General features: G+C 34.5%; 2 protein-coding genes across 2 annotated transcripts in view; one reads left to right on the forward strand and one right to left on the reverse strand.

Annotated features, from left to right (window-relative positions):
* Positions 1-14,627, reverse strand: part of LOC125652290 (uncharacterized) — a 39,943-nt gene extending 25,316 nt beyond the window's left edge. Inside the window, exons 1-4 of the mRNA XM_048882348.2 lie at positions 13,921-14,627; positions 12,375-12,529; positions 11,627-11,882; positions 8,437-8,505 (exon numbers count right to left, since the gene is read on the reverse strand). Coding sequence (XP_048738305.2) covers positions 8,437-8,505; positions 11,627-11,882; positions 12,375-12,529; positions 13,921-13,984 — 544 coding nt within the window. The 5' untranslated portion in view covers positions 13,985-14,627. The remainder of the gene's footprint in view (positions 1-8,436; positions 8,506-11,626; positions 11,883-12,374; positions 12,530-13,920) is intronic.
* A 772-nt stretch (positions 14,628-15,399) lies between these two features.
* On the forward strand, positions 15,400-20,259 carry LOC125651961 (chromosome-associated kinesin KIF4A-like). The gene is made up of 2 exons (XM_048880813.2): positions 15,400-15,554; positions 17,337-20,259. Exon 2 carries the CDS (start codon positions 17,356-17,358, stop codon positions 19,453-19,455), a length of 2,100 nt encoding a protein of 699 aa, XP_048736770.2. The 5' UTR covers positions 15,400-15,554; positions 17,337-17,355; the 3' UTR covers positions 19,456-20,259.
* Positions 20,260-22,894: the final 2,635 nt, after the last annotated feature.

The raw sequence follows: 22,894 nt of genomic DNA on the forward strand, positions 1-22,894 counted from the left end.
AATATCATTTGCCGCCCGTCCCCCCCCCCCCCCCCCCCCCCCCCCCCATTTGATCATTTCTGGAACAGCCCTAAGTCAACCCAGGTACAAGTCTGAGAAATTCTTAGGAATATTTGACACTCTTAGAAGTCGGACGAATTTTTTATCTGATTGTCCATCAACCCAAAACATATTTCCTATTAACAGTTTTTTTTTTTGTATACATATTCAAAAAGACAATTCCAATCTATATTACCAATAGCCTCATGTTAAAGGCCGGGAGTAACCTAGAAAATTTTACACCCCTACAGCAATTAAGCATATATGGCAAGAGGGCAGGGCTTAGCAGTGTTATCAGAATAAGCAGCAATCTGATGCTTGACTCTACACGTGCTCTGTAGCAGACGATATTTTGAACAGGGAGACTGGCATGATTTATCAAAATAAACTAAAGTTTCAGGGACTGACACTAACGGCTGTCCGATTGTCCGGGACAACTTAAAACGGTGGTCGGACAACTAAGTTCTGTAGTTTACCTGTCCGATGGGACAACCAAAAATAAATGAAGGGTATCCGTGAAATTTTAATAAATTCTACGTGAAAAGAGTCCTTAAAGTTTTTGAAGTACATCTCGTCGATAGAAATAATCTGATAATCAATATGGCGTTTTTCTGGTTTTCCCTGATCTAAATTTAGATTGTTCATTAATATCGACCAATCAGCTTCACGGTGTATTTTAATCGCGCCAATCAGATGTCTCTATTGTCGCGTGATTCTTGGAAGTGAACAAACAGATATAGAACACTTTTTCCGAAGTTAAAATTGAATAATTTTTACGAAAAACATGTCCAAAATGAAAAATTATCAATAGGTTATCAAATAATAATTTATTAAAAAGAATTTAAGGGGAATATTCTCTGATTATTTGATCCATTATAGTCTTAAATAAAACATATTACGACGTAAAAAATGACATGTCAGTTAACTTGTCCGAAGGGACAGGTTGGTATTAAAATTAGTGTCAGTCCCTGAATGCATATACATTACAGTTTTTTGTTGGTCAGTTTCGGACAAGTACATTTTCCATTCGGACAACCTAAATTTCATGTTAACTTGTCCGAAGGGACAGGTTGGTATTAAAATTAGTGTCAGTCCCTGAGTTTTCCCGCATTTTTCTACCACTCTGCTCGATCTGTGAGGCACTGAAAGGCTATGTTTTTACTTTAACAAAACTTCACCCTAGGAACTACAAAATGAATTCATCATTGTTTTAACCATGTCTTTTAAAACATGTAGTTTTTTTTTTTATAATATACACAAATATTGGTATATATGATATACTAATACTTATGATTTTCCTCTTGGTACCTTTCAATTATGAGAAGAATTTGGGGGGAAATTGTAGCTGTGCAATGGAGGATATGTGCATTGAAGGGTTATTAAGAAATGTTTTGTCCATTATGATATTTGGAGACCTACTATCTGTGATTGTCTCTTTTGACATTGTAATGTTCACATTTAAGAGTCCAGATTGAGAGTAATTTTAGAGTGATGGTTGATCAATTGGACATTTGTCATCATTGGTGAGAGACAATTAATGGGAGTTACACAATTGGCCTAGGAGATTGTTGCTTAATCAGACAAACATCATGCTTAACATTATTCGAGAAAAGGTACCAGCAATCCTGCAAAACTCTGAAACAGTGATCAGACTGAACAGTCCTAATGAGTTATTTTCATAAAGTTAACCAATTTTTTTAATGGAATGTGATTATATATAATTAAAAAATAAAATTTGGATTTACCAATGATATATGATTAAGTACTTTTTTTCCACGTTATACAGTGATTTGATTACATGTTGCCTTTGGTGCAATCCCTCTTATCTAGAACAAGACAAGCATGCTCCTGCAATATGTGAGTCAACATCCGGTGTAAACAATAACAAAAGATAATCACACCCACAAACTGCCAATCTCTAGTTTGAAATACAAATTTAGCCCTGCTTCAGATTTTTCAGGCCAAAATTAAAACTTCATGAGAATTTATATCTAAAATAGATATGGCCAATATATGCACAGTTATGAGGGGAACAAGCATACCTATTTTAAAATTTCAGTATAACAGCTTAATCTTTATTTTTGCAAAATAAGTGCTGCAATCTGAATGTGACCAGAAAATTCATATATTCCACCATTTTCACCGATTGGCTGCTTTTATACCCAATTGCCGGCCTTTAAATACACTGGATAAATAAGAAAATGCATAGAGCAAGCACCAGAAAACCTCCTAAAATGTCATGGCAGAATAACCGTTGCATCTTTTCATATCTGTAAAGAAATTAATGCTATCACAACGAAAAATTTGAAACTACACACCTTGCCATCCATTTGCATGATTTTAACTGTTTATGCAAACGTCGAGATGACCCAGACTTAGTCAAACATTTTACTGATGGGAGTATCTAAAATGTAGTCAGGGATTCTGGAATTCGGGGTGGGGTGGGAGGTGTTATTGGAAGACTGCATGAGAGAAATTATATCTAATTCTTAAAAAATGACAAATTAAATACATTTTTATGAATAACATTACAACTTGATAAGTACCCAATATAAGTATCACTCTTCTAAATTTGATGTATTGATTTGACTGACATTAATATTACAGGTTTTATCCAGCTTTTATATCTTATTACACTTTTCATATTTAATAGGAATTTTTGAAAATGCAGCCATGGGCATCCAGGGTAGGGGTGGTGGTGTCATAGATAAGATAAGATCAGTTTATTCCAATTTTGGGCCCAGAGGGCATAACAGTAAGACAGTTTATAAAGAAGGAAATTCAAAAAGAAAGTTTACAACATTAACTACAGGTTATGTAGACTGCAAACTGCATGTGGATGCAGCATGTTGGGGAAACAAGTACATACATATATGAATTGCTAATCATGTATATATACAAGTAAATGGACAGTATCAGTATTATACCAATATATGAATAATAAACTATAAGGGCTGTTCCATTAAAACATATGAGGTACCCGGGGACGGCAATTAAAAAAAAATCTATGGGTGCTTGTCATTGGTAGAAAATTGCATCTATGGTGGGTACCTACTGCCAGAAAACTGCATCTGTGGGTGGTTGTTTTGATAAAATCTTTATTTTTTTTTTACCGAAACTGAGAGGAATGCAACAAGAGAAGGGAAGGGTTGAAAGTAGAATGTGAAACAAACGCCGTTTTCTGTCTTCATTTTATCTCGGTCGATGAGGTTCCGCGATCCGGTTATCGTTTCCGGTTTGACTCTAAAATTATAGCGACCGGAAATTAGGATTATCTCCCTTGTCCAAAATGGAAAACAAAACGTGCTCGTGGTCCATTGAAACGGTTTTTGATTTTTTCTAGCTGCAATAATGTAGCCCTATCCATTTTTTTTTATTCTGACGTTTTCGGGATGAGGCAACAATTCCATAGGATCTCCATAATGGTGCAAAATAATTTTATGAATAACCAATAATAAACTCTGTGTATTAGTCCCAAATGTTGTTTACACCAAAAGGAGTACCAACTTTGTGCTCGGGCATGTCTAATAAAGGTGTTTTTCATTAATTATAATGCACAGCATGCAAAATTCTTCATCTGGTCCGCCATGCTTGTTATCACGAAATCTCGTAGGTGGATCTAATGAAAAAAGCTAAACATTGACAATCGGCGCGAAAATGTAGTTACTTGAGCCACTTCGACAAAGAAAGGAAAATCATATAGTTGCAGGCTGCTGTTCGGTTTTTAACTTGATATTAAATTCAAACCTTTTCAATGCCGACGAAATAGCTTTCGCCTCCATACTTGTCCATTGATGTAAATACTACTTTATATGGCATATGCAAATGACTTGACAATCGGAAGTTGAAAGTATTTGATGGAGAGTGACCCAGATATATTGTCAAGCTCAGATCTTGCACCTATCAGTAATCTTATAGGAGTAAGAGAAGACAGAATAGTGAAGTATGTTGAAGATGTCAAAGAAAAGGAACGAAATAAACTAGAGCAGAAGAAATTGTTAGATAGTTTTAAAGACGGTCCAATATTGTTACTAGCAATTGCATTGCTGAGTTAAAGGTATTATTGCACACACACTTTCAAAAGCCAACACACACTGGAAGAAAATCTAAGGCAGACTTTTTAGTTGCTGTGGACAAGGAAATCAAAAGTAGAAATATATCTGATACTTCTTTATACGAGACACTGGAAAAACTTTTCCCTCAAAAGTTTAGGAAGTCAAAATCGTGACATTGAATTTCAGAGATTTGTAGCTATATAGTTTTACCTATTATTTTATAGACATGGCTTTGAATTCTAGTATTTGTTACCGATGTATACACAAGTCAGTGACTTTTTTAAAGCAATATGCAATGGCCTTTCTTGAACAGTCATATTACAATTAAATTTGACAAATGCTTTATCCAATTTTTGAATAGCCATTTTTATAGAATTTGTCTTTGTCAAATTGGCAACTTATTCGAATTGGCATTATTATTTTCAATTTTGTGTCCACCCTGGGTGATTTGGTATGTAAAAAAGTCGGTGATTGTTGTGTAGCATGCCAATTCAAATAATTGACTTAATGTTGGAGTATAAAGTGCCAAAGTTAGAGTTTGGACAATCTATATAGTTTTGGTTGTGCACTGTTTTTTGTATAAAGATTAGAACTGTATTTTGTGTTGAAGTTTAAAGAATATTTCTCCAATCATTAAAACTTGTTCTACCTGTTCATATTAGTATTTGTCATCTTATGTTGAACTATGACTACAGAATTATAGATTTTAATGGGGTTACCCAACACCATTATGAGCATAAATTTCGCTCATTTAATTTTCTTTAAATTTCGTTTTATACTTACTGTATCTACTTTGACCAATGAAGGAAAATTTATATTAATTTCAAGAAATTTCAACCACACATTTTCATTTGAATAATTTCAATAGATATATAGTAATTTCATCAAGCAAACTTTTGATCACTGAGATGCTCTAAATTTGATATCAAATCAAATTAAAAGGTTTAGCTAATTTTTACAGAGTTATTTCCTTTGGGTGTTGGGTACCACCTTAAATACACAAATTTGGAGAGGGATATAAAAGTCTTCAACTGTCAGAAATGGATCAAGTCCTTCAGCTTTTTATTATCGTTTTCCCAAAGAAGTTGTTGTTATTCTATAGCATTTGGACACTCTCTAAAATCAACTTCATTCAGTGATGACTGTTTGTCAAACTTGGTACATAGTTTTTAGAATGACATGGAACCCTATTATTTTTTTTTTTTTTTTTTTACAAAGGTTAAGATCATAGGATCCAGTTGTCATTCCATAACATCCTTGTGAACAATGCAATGAGTCATAGTGTAACAAATATCTAAGACATCAGTGTCGCAGAGACACATTTTCTTTTTTTTTAATACTCAAAATACTAGTCAATTTTAAAACTTTTAATAGTTGTTTTTGAACATTTACAATACCAGGCTTTTTATGAACAGGTAGACTTATAAAATTGATTTAGTTCATCGTGTTTAAGAAAGACAGTCTTGATAGAATAAATTGATGGTTCTATGATCAAGCTTCATTGATGGCCAGTTATTTGAATGGTGATGAGACCCAAGATACTCTTCTCTTTACTATCATGCTTGGGAACATCTGAAAATAGACCTCTATTCAGGGGTTATAAATAGTCATTCATACATATTGAATTTAAAGGTCAAGTGTAATAAAAATAGATTTGAAAATAAAGTTTATAATTCATTAAAACCCGTTTTGAAAAGTTTATTGATGTGTTTATTTTTTTTTTAAATCCAGGTAAATGCGCAAAATACCTATTCCAAAATCATTGTTTATAGAAACGAATGAAGGGATTGTCACCCTTTCTTATGACGTCATCTGAGACAATCGTAGTTGTTTACGCCTGTATATCATCGTTTTAATTTCTGTGAGAAATTGCCAGTTTTAGCAACATCGTGGATAGTGACGATGAAATACCGTAGATACACTTGAGTTTAGGGATTCAACCTTTATAATTTGTACCTAAACCCGTTTCGAAACCATCAGATAGTAATATTTATATGATATATACATTTATATGTTCGACAAATATCTCATTGGAATCTCATTTAGAAATTATTTACCGGGCCAGTCCATAGAAAATTGGGAATAATATTGGAAAAAAATGTTCTATCAAAAGATAACCTTTGTATTTCACGCAATCGAGGCTAATCAAAATCAGACTTCATAGATACTCGCCGTATACTCTATTGTAGCGATTGTGAGCGTATTTAACTAGATTGACTCTCACGGTTGTATTTTTTTTATTATGGGATTTATTTGTATGAGATTTATCAGATTCAAATTATAATGTGTTTAGCTAGATATATATTTAACTGAAAAATGCCTTTTTGAAAAAAGAACAACAAAAGACAAAAGAAAAAAACTTATTGTGCACAACGTTATTTGTACCCCCCCCCCCCATTTTTTTTTTTTAAAAAAAACACCACATCTACATGTAGATACAATATCATAAAATGTAAATTAGGCCTATTACTTCATGTAATTTCTTCACAACACATGTCAAATGCGAAATTGATATATTACGGCACAAAGTTAACAAATTGTAGCATTTTGAGGTGTGAAATCTTGCCTTAATGATTCACGATATATATGTAGCACATTAGGAATGTAGCATATTAGAAAAAGGAAAAACTTGTACTTGTTTTCATAATGAACTTTGGAAATTGGACTGACCTCGCACTAAATAAGGTTTTATCAAAATGGGTTTTTAAAATTAAATTAATTTCCATTTTTACTATATTTTACTTTTTCAATATATATATAGTGAAGAAATGAAATGATGACGATGAGTCCCTTATAAATATAGTATGAGTACGACAATATTCGAAAGATATTTCATTTAATAAAAGAAATAAAATCAATTCGAACTAGGTAATGGGTGACATTAATTTTTATGTGCAATCACAAACCCATTGAATACAATGTCGCATTAAAGCATTCAGTGGTGGATGTAGAGAGGGGTGGATTGCGTGAATCCCCCCCCCCCCTTTTGGGTTGAACTTTTTATATAATTAAAATACATCCCTCCACTTGTTTTGTAGGATGTCCAGTTAATCATCACTTTGCACTTTGTATGGAGTCAAACAGGATGATGGAAACCTGATCCTCGTTAATTAAAGTGTCACTCACTGATCCTCGTGGCTTGTCACAAATCTCAGTGTGTCTTTTCAGTTTCAGTATCCATATTCTTCGAAATTTAGTATCTTTTGGGAAAAGAAATATACTTAATCCCAGTCCCGATTTCACATTGCAGTTCAAAGCAGCGCATTGTACCATAAATACAGGACTTTTCTATGTAAACACTATAAAAGCCTATCAATGCAGTCGAAAGTTGTCTCAGATGACGTCATAAGCTACGAGCGATAACTCACGTCACAACACATTTATCGATCGCTCAGGTAAAAGTTTGATAGCGCCGTGTAATTCACGCCAAGTGATTTTTATCAAAATTGCTATGGAAATTAATCCATAAGTGTACGACAAACATTTTTCTGTATATAACTCAAGTTTTAGGAAAATCACCGTACTTGACCTTTAAAGAAAAAGTGTATTTCACATTTATTTCACTTCCATGGGTGGTGCCGCACTATCTGAAATTGCTTCTGTGAGTGGTCCCTCATTGCATTTTTATGCTTCTATGGGTGGTTACCCAAATTTTAAAGTGCCTTCCCTGGGTACCTCATATGTTTTAATGGAACAGCCCTAATGATTTTTGCAGTTTTAAAGCATCACTTCTTTTTCTGAAAGTTTGCACTAAATATTCACTCAATTTGACAATTACTGGTTTGTCTTCATTAATCATCAACCAAGTAAATTTGTCCTTATTTGTTAGATAGATAAAATTTTTGTTGAGCTTGTATATACCATTAAAAAACATATTTCTCTCTTCAACATAGAATGGACAATCAGTATATATATTTTGATTTGTATTGCTTCAACCAATGAGATTCGGTGTATAAGAATACATAGTAATTGAAATTAAAAGTACAAAAAATAGTAAGTCGTACTAAATTCACTTCTAGAAAGAAAAAAAACCTAAGTTACAATCGATTGTACAATGCACACTTTGGCACATGGATTAGATAATCTAATGTGCCAATTTTCATCTGAATGGGACTATGGAACAGAGTGCATGGCCTTCCCAATCATTGCAAGTTGTGCAGGAAGAAAAACCATTAAGCAGTAGTATGTGTGTATAAGTCAGATATAAACTTAAGAATCAAATTTTACTCCTAAAAAATCACTTACAATGTGCGAGTATATATATATAGTATTTCCACAACTGTTGATTGATCAACAAAAATACAGTACTACAGTCAATACAATATTGGAATGAGGAATTTACCTTTTAGTCGTTTCACCTTCACATGCACTGGTTCAGCAACAAATTCAGATTTACTTTTGGTCTTTGGATCTAAAAAAAAAAAAAAAAAGTATATAGTGCATATAAAATATTAGCCAGTTCACTGCAATAAATTCTGTTCATGGAAAAGGAAATGGAAATGTAATTCTGTTTCAGAGATTCTGACAGATAACGGGATTTAAATTTAATTAGCAATCTTATTACAAGAGGTCCATGGGCCACATCGCTCACCTTAGACCATATTTAAAGATTTTTCCTCTATATTTGCATGAAAACTTTTATTCCTATTGTGGCTCCAACCTACTCCTGGGGACATGATTTTTACAAACTTGAATCTGCACAATGTCAGGAAGCTTTCATGCAAATGTAAACTTTGCTGGCCCAGTGGTTCTTGAGAAGAATTTTTTTAATGATTTTCCCTATATATTTGTATGTAAAACTTTGATCCCCTATTGTGGTCCTATCCTACCCTGTGGGTCGTGATGTTAACTATGTCTGGAAGTTTTCATGTAATTGTAAACTTCTCTGGCCCAATGGTTCTTGAGAAGATTTTTAAAAGATTTTCCTTCCATGTTTTTATGTAAAACTCTATTGTGGCTCCATCCTACCCCCGGGGATCATGATTTTAACAAACTTGAATCTGCACTATGCCAGGAAGCTTTCGTGTAAATTTGTACTTTCCTAGCCCAGTGGTTCTTGAGAAGATTTTCCCTATATATTTGCATGTCAGGGCTCGAAATAAGCGAGAAATACTCGCAAAATGCGCGTACATTTGAAAAATAGAGAGTAAAAATAGTGGACACTCGAAAATCTTAGCGAGTGGTGATTTACAAACCATGATCGTATCGTATCTGTTTTATACATGATGCGCTATTCGATTTTCTTAAACTTGCAGTCAGAATCATACAAACGCTTACATGAAAGACCGATTTCAACAACCGTTTCTATCCAGATTTTTCTTTTATGATTTTTAAGAAACTCAGAGTCAAACAAATACTTTAGAGGTCGGACATCGCATTATGATAAAAAATATATACATGTGCCACGAGTCCTGTTCACTTATAGGGGTGATTAAATTGAATTCCAAGTATGAGGTTTTTGTTATTCATTTATCTAAAAAAAACAAATCGGAGTCTATGTTTTACCAAGTCTTCCGGTAGTCATTTTTATCAGAATTACCTACATGGTATAGATCTACATTAATTTTTCTTATTGATGTTGGGTTGTAGTGATGACACGAGTGCACTGCTCACTGCGAAGACGATTATCAATAAAGTCCATGGGACTCGTGATCATGCTGCTTATAGTTCGGGATTCGCTTTGAAAAATCACTAGTGACAACCCTGATGTGGCATGAAATTGGAAGACATTGGATATAGACCTGCGGTAAACAGGTTGTGGATTAGAGGTGCGATGGTCAAGAGACCTAAACATTGCATCACATGACATACGTAACTTAGTGTCTTGTCCAAACGATGCCTGTTGACCCACTAGGCTCAATAACGTTGGGAAAATCATTGATTTAAAACAAAACTATGAAAAAGGAGCACTGCTTCATTATTTTTATTTTAGCTTGTAGGTTTTCATTGACTGGGCCGGTGGTCAATACTGGTCAATTGAAGATTTTTTGGTCATTATAGTCTGTGTTATTTATTTTAAATGTTGAAGTGACCATTATGGTAAATACTGTAATTCATAACATGCACTATCAGTTTATAATATACTTATAAGTCATAATATTAAATAAAATAATGTACAAATGACTTAAATTTGGGAAAATGTAAAAGTTTCTGTTCAAATTCCTTAGTTTAACAAGAACTACCTATAAGTATTGTTTCATCAATCTTCATTTTAACTGTTGAATAAACATTTGAATGGGTGGGTTGGTGATGTTTTCATAACAATAACAGGCACACTGGTCATCTCTGATCCCAGTCTATGCTTATTAACACCTGTTGACTCTGCTTCCTGTGCTCAGGTAATGTCCATCTACCTTTTATTCTTAATCTGTCTAGGTACATGCATTAAGAGGTCTGTCTCCAATCGTCAAGCTATGCTATAGAACTGTGACCCTCTGGTAGATACTGAAGATATTTCGGTCAGGTTCAGCAAACCAAATATATTAAACTTATGAAATTACATTTGATTATCTAACGAAAAATATTAATCAACAATTGATCCATATAATGAAAAGACTTAATTTATCTTTATCTTTGCAAGAAATGTACAAAAATAGGAAAATGGACAGTTTAAATCACAATTGACCAGTATTGACCATTTGGGGAGTATTGACTGGAACGGTTAAAACCACTGGTTAAAACCGGGGACGGTTTTAACCGCCCAACCCTGCCACTGTGACAGGAAGCTTTCATGTAAATTTCAGCTCTTCTGGCCCAGTGGTTCTAGAAGATTTTTAAATGAAACCACCTATTTTTAATGTCCCCTTTGAAAGGGATATGGCCTTTCTTTGAACAAACTTGAAAGCCCTTCACCCAAGGATACTTTTTGCCAAGTTTGGTTGAAATTGGCAAAGTGGTTCTGGAGAAGAAATAAAAAATGTAAAAAGTTTACAGACAGATGGACAGACAGACGACAAACAACAGGTGAACACAAAAGCTCACTGGAGCTTTCAGTTCATGTGAGCTAAAAAGCATATCTTTGATCAACTTTGATATTCTGATGTCGCCAATACAAAGACCTGAAGACATCCCATATAGGGTCACATCAGAATGAACTTTAGATCAAACAATCAAATTGCTGCTGACAAAATCATTGGCAGTAGGAATAAGTGAAAGTGAATCTGAAACTGTTCTGAATAATGACTTCCAGAGGAACTGTAAATGCTGAATTCAACATGTAAGAATAGGTTTGATTTGTTCTTGTAGAAGCATTTGATTGGATGACCTTAGGACACCAAAGTGCATGTTGATGTAAGCCTATACAGATAGCATTAGTGACATCAGAATATTGGAGCGGATCAAAGATCTGGTTTTAGCATGTAAATATTTAGGGAGAAAGAGTAAGCACACATTAAACAGTTAGAAAAGGGCATCAACATTCTTAGTATTATGTAGTGACTTGACCAAAATCAACCATACCCAATGATCCTTCACTTACCTGGAGTGTACATTGACTACATTCTAAACACATCTTTTTAATTGTGGCCTTGTACCTTTCTGCTCTTTCAACAAATCCTGAATGTGTGCATTTAAATGTTTCTTCATCCTCAGTCTGGCTTGATTTTCATTACCAAAACTTTTAAACTGGATCATGCATTTGTCTGGCATAAGAGCACATGTAAATGTAAAATTTCTGGTGATTTCATTGGATGTTAACTCAGAGAAGAAGTTGACCAGGCATCTTTCAGATAAGAGTTGGATCTGCTCCAAATTAAACAGCTCCAAATTCTGGACATTTCGCTTTGTAATCTGGAATGAGAAGTACTATAGGGTACATATATTTACATATATACAAACAAAATACACTAGTGAACACATTTTCACAAGTCAAGGACTATTCTCCAGTTCAGATGACCAGTCGTCAAATTCTGTTGTTGATGACCAAGATAAAGGAGGGTTTACTGCATTTATGATACAATTAAACTGACCCAATTTCTAATTTAAAATTCCATAATCCAATTAATAAAAAGTTTCACCCTAGGTTGGTTTTTTTTTTCAACATTAAATCCAATTTTTACTTTTCCATATTATTTCCCCTTCAAACTCAAGGATACTTTGTGCTAAATTTCGTTGAAAGTGACCGAGTGGTTCTAGAGGAGAAGTAATAATTTGAAAAATCAACAACTATGATAGAGGACCAACAAATTTTGTTCAGAAAAATCCACTTTAATCTATAGCTCGAGTGAGCTTAAAACAGCGAAAATAAATATATCTTTGCGAATGGATGAGACTACAATATACCCGTCTAACTGGTGATTTCTGTTTGTTTCCTGCAGGTTCCTTCTCTAGCGTTGCAGATGCTACTTGTGCCAGGACGTCCAATGACATATAAGAGGAGCTATCCTCATCCTCAGTCTCAATCTTGATTTTCCTTTGTCTGAGGGTCCTATCTGACCCTGTTAACATGATGTAATGATTTTCTTTTTAAAAAGCATATATGTGTTCAAACATTTTAATCAGTGTATTACTTTCTACATTTAGTAATAGTAGTACATTCTCACAACAAAAAACAGCAAAACATTGTTTTGGGAAATCAATTTACATTGCTGTAATTTGCCAAAATAATACACTGATTAAAATGTTTTAACGAGCCATTAGATAAAATTTTAGTGTAAATGAGCTACCTTATGAGTTTTTGAAAAAAAATGGAAATCTCCCAAGTTACATTTTTTTGAATAAATGTGTGCAAATTATTAATTATGCAGCTTTCGACACATACAACTTTGAAGTTGCATAGTATATGATAGCTGCAGAACTATTTGAATCGTCGAGAGCTACAAAGTCATTCATTACAAAAACCTTGGACTTACAGCTCCACTTTTTTCTATGCATGATTTGGGTGTTCTGTCACCATATTTTCAACTTGCTGCTTCAAGATTTTAATATTCATGAAAGAATTCCTATCTAAACACATTTCCCCACTTAAATCATCCAACAAAATCCCCAATGAACTGAAAAAGTTGGGAGTCTTAAAGTAGATTAAGTTAACCAGCAAATTCTGGAACAAATTTATGAAAATTATCCTAATATTTTTTATTTCATTACAAATTTTCAAAATTTCGTATGTTGTGTACAGAAATCATCACAGATTAATATAATTTCTATGGATTTAATATTAACATTATTTCAAAAACCTGTCATCATTAATCAAAATATTTTCAGTTGAGTAGAAATGAACAAAATTGAAGTATGTATTCACTGACAATTACTGTGCTTCACATTTTTTTTCAAACTCAAATGGGGGGGGGGGGGGGAGGGGTGAAGTGTCATTAATGTGTCTGAAAGCGTTCTAGTACGGTGTGAAAATTTTTAATTAAAATTTCAAACTACAAGATTACTGAATATAAATAAAGACACTACGATTGTGTCATTTCTGATTTATATCTACCATTTTCTTTGATTCGTGTAATTTCAATCCCATTTCTTCTATCAAAATTGACTTTCTATTTATAGACAATGTAAATTGATTTCTTGCCGCCATTTTGAAAGCGTCTGCCATGCCGATTAAAAGTTTCTGCTAAAAAGTATGATATTACAATAATAAAAGCGATATTAATTGAAATATTCAGATCAATTCCCAAGTAATTAAAGAATTACAGTAGCAACAGGTAATGTTAACCCTGTGTGAGGCTAAAAGAACCGTCTGTTTCAGATGTTAGGGTTGCTGTGTTTTACATTAGCAGCCGACACAGGCAGCTCTTTGTTTACGTTTCAAAATAACACAAATATACCTGGCCATCTTTAGGATTTCATATAAAGATTGATCAAAGACCTCATACTCTACTACCTGGAGATACTGTCTTTTTAGATTTCTCTTTGGTCAACTTTTCTTTCTGTTTTGATGTCGCCATTTTTCGCGCACCTTGCAACTCGTCTGCTAGATCCTACCACTTTCCCAAAAATATTTTTCAAACAAAATTTGATATCTCACATGTCGATTCTGCAAAAAAAATTAATAAAAATATCTACAGAAAAAACTCCTATAAGTTTTCAAAAACACTTATTATTATATAATTTACTGTATTATATTACGATATTTTATTACGAGGTAAGTTTAGATAAGTCGTTCCCGGAATTCAATTCTTTTATATTAGACGGTTACTAGTGTTTCTGGCTCCCTATAATTTCGGCCCCCAAGCCAAATATTGTATTGGTAGTCTTTACTACATGTACATGATGTACAGTGTATAATTCACTTCGTTGAAGAAGTCACGACGAAGCGAATTAGTAGGGACTGGCTTTAGTCAGACTGTTGCATAGGGCACTCAAAGTCACTGTGTACCCTAAAGTGTGCAAGACATGTGACCAAGGTTAGACTTGAATATTTCATAAAACCTAAAATATCACGACGTATTTTGTTTGTGTTTGTTTGTCCGACCTTATACATACATCTCTTATCCGATTTTTTTTATATGAAGGAATTATGCTTTGTAGAAAACAGGGTTCTTTTCAAGATTGGCAGAGGAAGGGAAATTCCGATAGTAATTTCAAACAAATTTATTTGGGTCTAGTACGTGGCTAGATCGCTGGGATGGAACCTTATATAAAAATTGTATACTTTTTATACATAAGATATTCAAAAGGATAAATCTGAAAGGTTTAAAGTTCTGCGTTCAAGATACATTTTTCATTAAAAAAAAATGTCAGACTTGCAAGTACTGGTCTGTCACTATAGATACATTCTGTATGAATCTTGATTGATATTAATTATTAGTTTCAAGTCCAAGGTTACCGGCTGTACACGTAAAAGTCTAAACTAGCTGGCATCCCACTGATTACACACAAATAAGAGAAGTGAGGTCAACAGCTAGGGGTTCCAGTTAGTCTTGGTCACTCCAATGGTGTAAACTTGTGTACAATATTTAAACTATTTTTTGTCTTTCAAGTAATTTGACTAGTTCTGGTTGATTTCTTATCGTTATAATTTAACAATAAACTTTTATGTTGATTTAGTACATTACCCTTTCATTTAGTCCGAAATATGACATTTTCCTGGCTTTTTAAGGAAAAATGGCACGGTAAACATCAAAATCAAAGCCAGAAAAATGTCAGATATTTCAGACTTCCTTTCGTAATGTACACCGTTCGGAATGCCTTAATGATTAAAAAAAAAATAATTGTATCCCTGGACCCCTTCAAAAGTTGCAAAGAAGGAACAGTTTCTGGAAAAAAGAAAAAGAACTTTGTAAAATATATGGATTTCCACCTGGTACACGTATAATGTGAGTCGAGTTGATATTGAAGTAGGGTATCGTCCAGGTGTCAAAACTCAATGGAACGAATTGATCATGGTGATTTTTGTTGTTGACGTCATCAATATTTGTGTGTTTACAAATACCTTGGTGAGACAACGCGAACGGCCATTAGCCTGATGATTAGGGATGTAAAAACGAAGTGAACAGATTTTATTGTGACTGACAGGTAAACGCTAGCATGGCATGCTGCATATGAATGTGTACATATATGCGTTGTATCTCAGACAAGAACCAACCTTCGATTATTTCAGGTTTAAATGCCGTCAGCATAAATATAGATCTAAAATGAATTTCGAAATTTAGATCACATTTGCAAACATAAAAAATACTGAATTCATCTTCATGAATTATATATAGCCTATATAAGATAGCTCAGTTACATGTATTACTTTGAGCACCTGAAGTAGAGATACAGGGGGTCTTGGTTCGAATCCCGGTCAGGCCCGTTGCGTTACTTCCCTGTTACATTTGGTGCTATAGATCAGTCCCTGGATTTGATAGGTGAAAATACTTGCATGGGGATTAAGATCTTGGGTTGTTGTCTTCAAGTGTGAAGACATTTAAGAAGGGAAGAATTCGCATTCAGTCATGTTCGATCGCAGGTGGTCAGATAACTCAGTTAGTAGAGCAGCTGACTAGAGATTTGGGGGTTGGGGTTGAATCCCGGTCTGGTTCGTTGCATTTTCTCCCTTTCTGTTACACACACTTATATATATAAAGCACCGAAACAAATAACCAAGAACATGTACAATTGTATTGACAATAATATATATACGGTGAGACCGTTGGACCGAGCGAAGCATGATCTATGGTCATTGGCGTGTCCCAAGTGATAGTCATAATTCTGTTCAGTACGTTAAATTACAATTCATTTAAAAATATGTATTATTTATGAAATTCCCTTGCGCTAAATGCCCATTATCAAATGGGGATATCTATGAGGATAATTACAGGATCCGCCTATTCCTTTAATATAGCACCAGCCAACGTAAACCGTGCATAGTGACGTCAGATGTAGCCTCAACTTTTTTCTTCGTCTTTCAAACCAAACAATTATAAACTTATGAAATTTTTCTTGCACTAAACGCCCAATAACATCTAAATATTAAAGGGGGATATATGAGGACAACAGTTCTACAGGATCCGCCTATTCATTTAAAGCGGGGAATATAACGCCAGCCGACATAAATCATGCATTGTGACATCACATTTAGCCTCGACATTTTTCTCTTTCAAATCAAACAATTATAAACAACAATACACCCCGTTTGCAATTTAAAAGACAGTTAAAACAAAACAAAATTAACCAATAAATTCAAAGTGGTAAAAAGTAAGCATAAATATATCGTATATTTTTATTTAAAGAAACTCATGAAGTCGTTCATCTATTTAGTCGTATTACTGTTTTTCTATTTGATGATTGGCTAAAGACTGTAACAATAATAATAATACCATTCATTTTTAACAAACTGGGTGTTTGAATTACAAGTTGCACATTAGTCTTGTATTTTTGGCATTCAAAATTAAAACACGAATAACTGTAGAAGCAACTAATGAACAAAGCATAATGACGGCGCCCATATGGATCACAAAATTTTCAGTGAACGTATATAGAGATTATCTGTATTCATTTGCAGATTTTCTCATTTTTTATTTTACATATACGCGTTACCTTTAGAGCCTTGCTTCGCGGACGGGCCGGGCCTCGGTATAATTGTTCAGCTCATTGTTCATTTCAGTGCTTTATATAATTTTCATATTTGACCTTGCATCGACTTTGTGGATCTGACACTTTTAGGTATCTGGTGTTGTTGGAACTCTGGTTGCTCTCTATCTATTGTCTATCTATGTGTGTGGTTTGTTGTTGTTTTTTGTGCTTGCTTGTTTGCATTTTAAGTATTTTCAATTTTCTACTTAACGTATTCAAGATTTTTCCTTTAATTTTCAGACCAAATTAAGCTAGCAAAATGCCAGAGAGTGTGCAAATCAAAGTGTGTGGGCGATGCCGTCCACTGACCCAAGAGGAAACAGCTAAGGGGGTGAAAACTGTGGTCAAGTCTGCTGGAGACAAAGTCCTGATCGAATCTGGTGGAAAGGATCAGTCTTTCTCTTTGGATGGGGCATATTCAACTGACGTAAAAAATGAACAAATATACAAAGAACGATGTGAAGCATATCTACAGCGAGCACTGGAGGGATTCAATGTCAGTATCATCACACTGGGAGCAACAAACGCAGGAAAGACTTACTTAATGTCTGGGACAGAGGGTGATCCTGGGATTGCGCCTTGCTTTATCAGAAATCTTTACCAAGCCATCAGTGAAAGGAGCAACAAAGAGTTCTTCATCACCGTTTCTTACGTGGAAGTTTTGGATGAGAAGATGGCCGATTTGTTGAACCCTCACATAAACCAAATGAAGATTAGGCATCACCCTCATAAAGGAATATATGTCGAGGGCCTTTCAGAGATTGTGGTTCACAACTGGGAAGAAATGAATCAGCTTTACGAACAAGGAACTCGTGTCAGAAAAATGGGAGCCAGTGATATCAAAGCTAACCAGGCCAGGGCTCACTCAGTTTTCACCATCACAATTGAACAGAGAACGAGACAGTCCAGTAAAGTTGGGGTGAGATCTGTGGTATGTTTGGCAGATTTAGCAATGGGTGAAGTTGGCGGAACTGCAGATACACATACCATCGCTGGACTACAAGGCTTAATGAATGTACTAAGTGCACTGGGAGGTCCCAAGAAAGGAAGCACTGTACCATACAGAGATTCTACGATAACTCGAGTGCTTCAGGACTCCTTTGGTGGTAACACGGTTACCCTGATATTTGCAGTTGTCTCTCCTGTTGACAAAGCTTACAAAGAGTCTCTTACAACACTGCAGTATGCTTCCTATGCAAAGGCTGCAAAAAACCATGTCAAAGCAAATCTGGATGAAACAGCAGAAATTATTGCCGATCTGCGAGAAGAAATTTCGAAGTTGAGGGATAAGATTGCATCAACTTCCTCACCAAGTAGAGATGATGTCCACAAGCTCGAAGATCTAGTGCAAGACTTGCAAATAGCAAAGATGTCAACCTGGGCAGAGAGGGAAAAGCAATCTAAAAAATTTGAAGAGGAAAGAAAAGTTAATCTTGCAAACAAGGGAATTCTGGAATGGGTCATGGATAACATGAAAAAAGGAAACAAAGAGCTTCAGGAAAAAATGCTGCTTCTCCAGAAAGAAAAAGATCTAGTTACTAACCAATATTCTGAAAAGAGACGTGCAGTGGATAGTTTGAATGAAGAGCTGCAGAGAAAGATTGCAGACTACTCCAAGTACCAAGACAGTGGAAAACTAACAGATTCCGAAACAAAGAAGAGAGTCACAGCTATCCATGAAATCAAAGAGAAATTGAGGAAAGAATCAGAGGCATTGAAGCAAATCAAGTCCCAGTTAAAAGATCTGGCAGAGAAGCAGAAGGAAGAAAGAGATGAAGCAAAATCTCACATGTCTGCAATGAAAGGAAGTTCTGAACTACGTCAACAAGTGGAGAAAGAAGAGCGTTTAAAGGTGGAAAAGGAAAATAGGGCAATGATTGCTGATGAAATGGACAAGATGAAGACTGAACTGGAAACAGAAAAGTCCCACATTCAGTTGAAAGTGACTGAGAATAGATCTTTCAGTGCACAAGAGGTTTCACAATTAGAAATCCAACTGGCAGAAATGAAACTAGAAAAGCCAGTCACAACCATGAAGATTCATCTGATAGAGCAGGAGAAGGATCGGCTGGTAAAAGAGCTTGATGCTGTTTACCAAGTGCATAAAGATGAGCTTGAATTTCAGAGGCTGCGTCACCTTGAGACCTTCAGAACATACCGGGAGATGTTCGAGGAGCAGAAGGCAGCACTGGACCAGCGGTACAGACAACTTTTAGAAGACGCTATCCAAGATGCGGTTTTCTTGTCAAGTAGGAATACTGAACTTCAAGAAGAAAATCAGAGCTTAAGACAGCAAAATGCTGAAATGAGAGATTCCATAACTAAACTTGGTGGACGTCTTCCAACTCAAATTTCATGACATATGGTCCAAACCTTTAATTTCTGTGATAAAGAAAGATATATGTTCAGAATATAGAATGCATGTACATGTATCTTCAAATCCGAGCCCTTTTATTCATGCAGTGTAACCACGATAACCTGCGTAATTAGAAACTGATGTAAATCTAGACTATTAGTACATGTACTGGGTGTATTATATTGCATTTAATGACATACTTATTACTGTCTATCTATGAATTGTATGCTAATGTTATTCTTATATATATATATATATATAGACCTACTTCAAGTAAATAAAAAGACTACATTTTTCATTAAATACGTAATCATGGTAATTAATATCATTCTGTTTATAATTAGATGTATAATCATTGAGGAAGGAAGACATTATCACAGTACTCAAAATTTCCTTTTCATTTCAATTTACTCTGCCAGAGAATTTACTTGTATTTCAAAATAGTCATGTTTCTGTTAAACTGTTATTTCACACAAGATTAATTCATTATTTTACTTTTTTTTCATAGAACAAATTATTGTATTTCAAAACTTATTCTACTTTATAAATTAATATAAATATTTTTGGGAGCTTTAGAAATTATTGGTATGTATTCATTGATGAAATTTATTTTATTATCCGTGAATATAATATTCTTCCTGTTTTAATACTGGAAACATTTGTTAACCAAGTGAATACTTTACCACTTGAATTTGGGATTTTCAATGTGCAATGTATTTATAAGCAATTTACTGACTATGCTTTTGTTTATATGAAAATATTTTTGTTTATGAAATATTAATATTTAATAAAATCATACATTCTTTTTTTGCTGTATTGATTTCTTCCACAGTTTTAGTGCAGGGTATCTTGTTTCATTGTTAACAAGTGGCTTATGGGCCACAATGCTCACCTGAGTCACCTTGAACCTGCTGTTCTCCATCAGAAGATTTTTACCCTCTTTACCGGTAATCCAATGACAATTTCTGACCCCCATATTATGACCCCAACTTAGCCCCATGGGGTTGATTTTACCTGAATCTGCACAAAATGGGGACTAGATGTTACAATAGCAATATGGCTAATATAGCCTTGCTGTTCAGGAGAATTTTCAAACACAACACCCCCTTATATTCGTGTATTCCCAATTTTAGTCTCAACATTAAACCCCAGGGTTCATGGGGGAAAATGAATTCAACATGTCTGAATACTTACCAATCTGACTAAAGTACAGGCCTATATCATACATATATATGATATAGGTCTGTACTTTAGTCAGATTGAATACTTGCACGATTTAGTGTGGCACTGCTTCTCTTGAAAAGATCAAATTTCCTATATATTCTCATCTAAAACTTGGAATCCCTATTGACAAATATGAATCTGCACTACAATGGAATGTTTGATAATTAATATGTCAGACTATAATCATGGCAAGTGTGGTTTTGGATAAGAAAATTTTCAAAAGTTATATACATACATATCTATATACAGTTGTATTCCAAAGTCAAATTTTGATCCCCTATTGGGTAATCATCATAACGACCCTCTCCCCCTGGGCCATGCTTGAAAGAAACTTCAATATACAGTAGCTGAGGAAGCTTGCATACTTTGAAATTCGTGTTGATATTATAAATGTGATTCGAAATGGCAATAGAGTAGAGCAATATGAAGATTTTGACAAGGGTATAAAAAATATGATTTTGGATTTTAAAAGTGATAATTTCCTATAATGTTTTTAATAATTCAGAATGAAATACATGTAGCTCTTTTCTTTCGGGAAACACCAACAATGGGTTTGGACAAACTTTATGTATATGACATACATTTATATTTTCAGCATACATGTGTTACAGAAAAATTTGGTTTGTCCAAAGCTGTCTTCTGAAAGAAAAACATCAGCAAAAATTAGTATTTTACCTAATTAAGGTTTTAGTAAACTTGTTCTTCTGATGCCATGTGCTTTTTAAATAACCATAAATATTATAAACATGGAACTGTTATTGACAAAGTCTCTTTCTCCATATTATTTTGGGCTTTACAGGGGCCAAAAAGGTCATTAACTGACCTAGTTCTTTAAGATAAATTTCATAAGAGCTCTTCGGGCTATAGACTTTAAAAGATGTACAAGGCCGGTCTAATGTCTGCAAGCTACGGGTTACCCGCCATGATTGGTGTGGGACCCAGGACGTAAGACATATAGAGGCTATCTGGTACCGCTTACAGGGTGACGACCACGAGTTATCTCATCTTATGTAGGTACGAGTTATCCCTCGTGCCAATTTATAATTCACAATGATTCGTACGAATAATCGTCGTGTGTCAATTCTTTTATACTTATTTCTTGATAGACCAATATTAGGTAAAATAGGTCATGTTGGAGCTCCATTGTGGTTGGCAAACACATGTATATTTATTATCAATTACGTAGGAAACATGAATACTTTCAATCATATTCAAATCAATCGGTTCTAAAAATGAGAAGCACAACACTGTTGATTATTTAAAACTCAGATTTTCGACACAACCCGCGTCTAAATCAAGAGACATATATTACATAAGCAAGTATCAAAAAACCCTGACAAATATTAATAATCTACATTGTTAACAAGAATGATACACTGTTGCAGTGAATTGAGAAAAATGGTAATTCTATGCATAAACATATATTTTTTTTTAATGCATATTAGGTACCGTGTGTTATAATGGATGTATTAGCATCACACCCTCCCCAAAGTATTAGACTGATATTTCTAAATCATTGATGTACAAATTTCGGGCAGAATATTTTAAAATCTTGATACACCATTAGAACGTCGTAGTATTCATAATTTCACGGAATGTTGTGACAGCACATTGATATGAAATACGCTTAATTACAATTAACAATGTGTACACTTTAAATCAACTTGAAATGTTATTTTCCATAGAGGATATCAAGACTTTTACATATTTGTTGTTTGAAAACTGATACCAACTTATAAGGCAACCTCCCTGTAACAGGTACCAGATTATAAAGCACTCTCCCTCTTAACAGGTACCAGATTATAAAGCACTCTCCCTCTAACAGGTACCAGATTATAAAGCAACCTCCCTCTAACAGGTACCAACTAATAAAGCACTCTCCCTCTAACAGGTACCAACGTATAAGACACTCTCCCTCTAACAGGTACCAACTAATAAAGCATTCTCCCTCTAACAGGTACCAACTTATAAGGCAACCTCCCTGTAACAGGTACCAACTTATAAAGCACCTCCCTCTAACAGGTACCAACTTATAAGGCAACCTCCCTGTAACAGGTACCAACTTATAAAGCACCTCCCTCTATCAGGTACCAGATTATAAAGCACTCTTCCTCTAACAGGTACCAACTAATAAAGCACTCTCCCTCTAACAGGTACCAACTTATAAGGCAACCTCCCTGTAACAGGTACCAACTTATAAAGCACTCTCCCTCTAACA

This window comes from Ostrea edulis, chromosome 5 (genome assembly GCF_947568905.1).
Source record: "Ostrea edulis chromosome 5, xbOstEdul1.1, whole genome shotgun sequence".
NCBI lineage: Eukaryota > Metazoa > Mollusca > Bivalvia > Ostreida > Ostreidae > Ostrea > Ostrea edulis.

What these genes read in the sequence shown, in the direction of transcription:
- LOC125651961 (XM_048880813.2), top strand. Translation starts at nt 17,356, where the DNA reads ATGCCAGAGAGTGTGCAAATCAAAGTGTGTGGGCGATGCCGTCCACTG.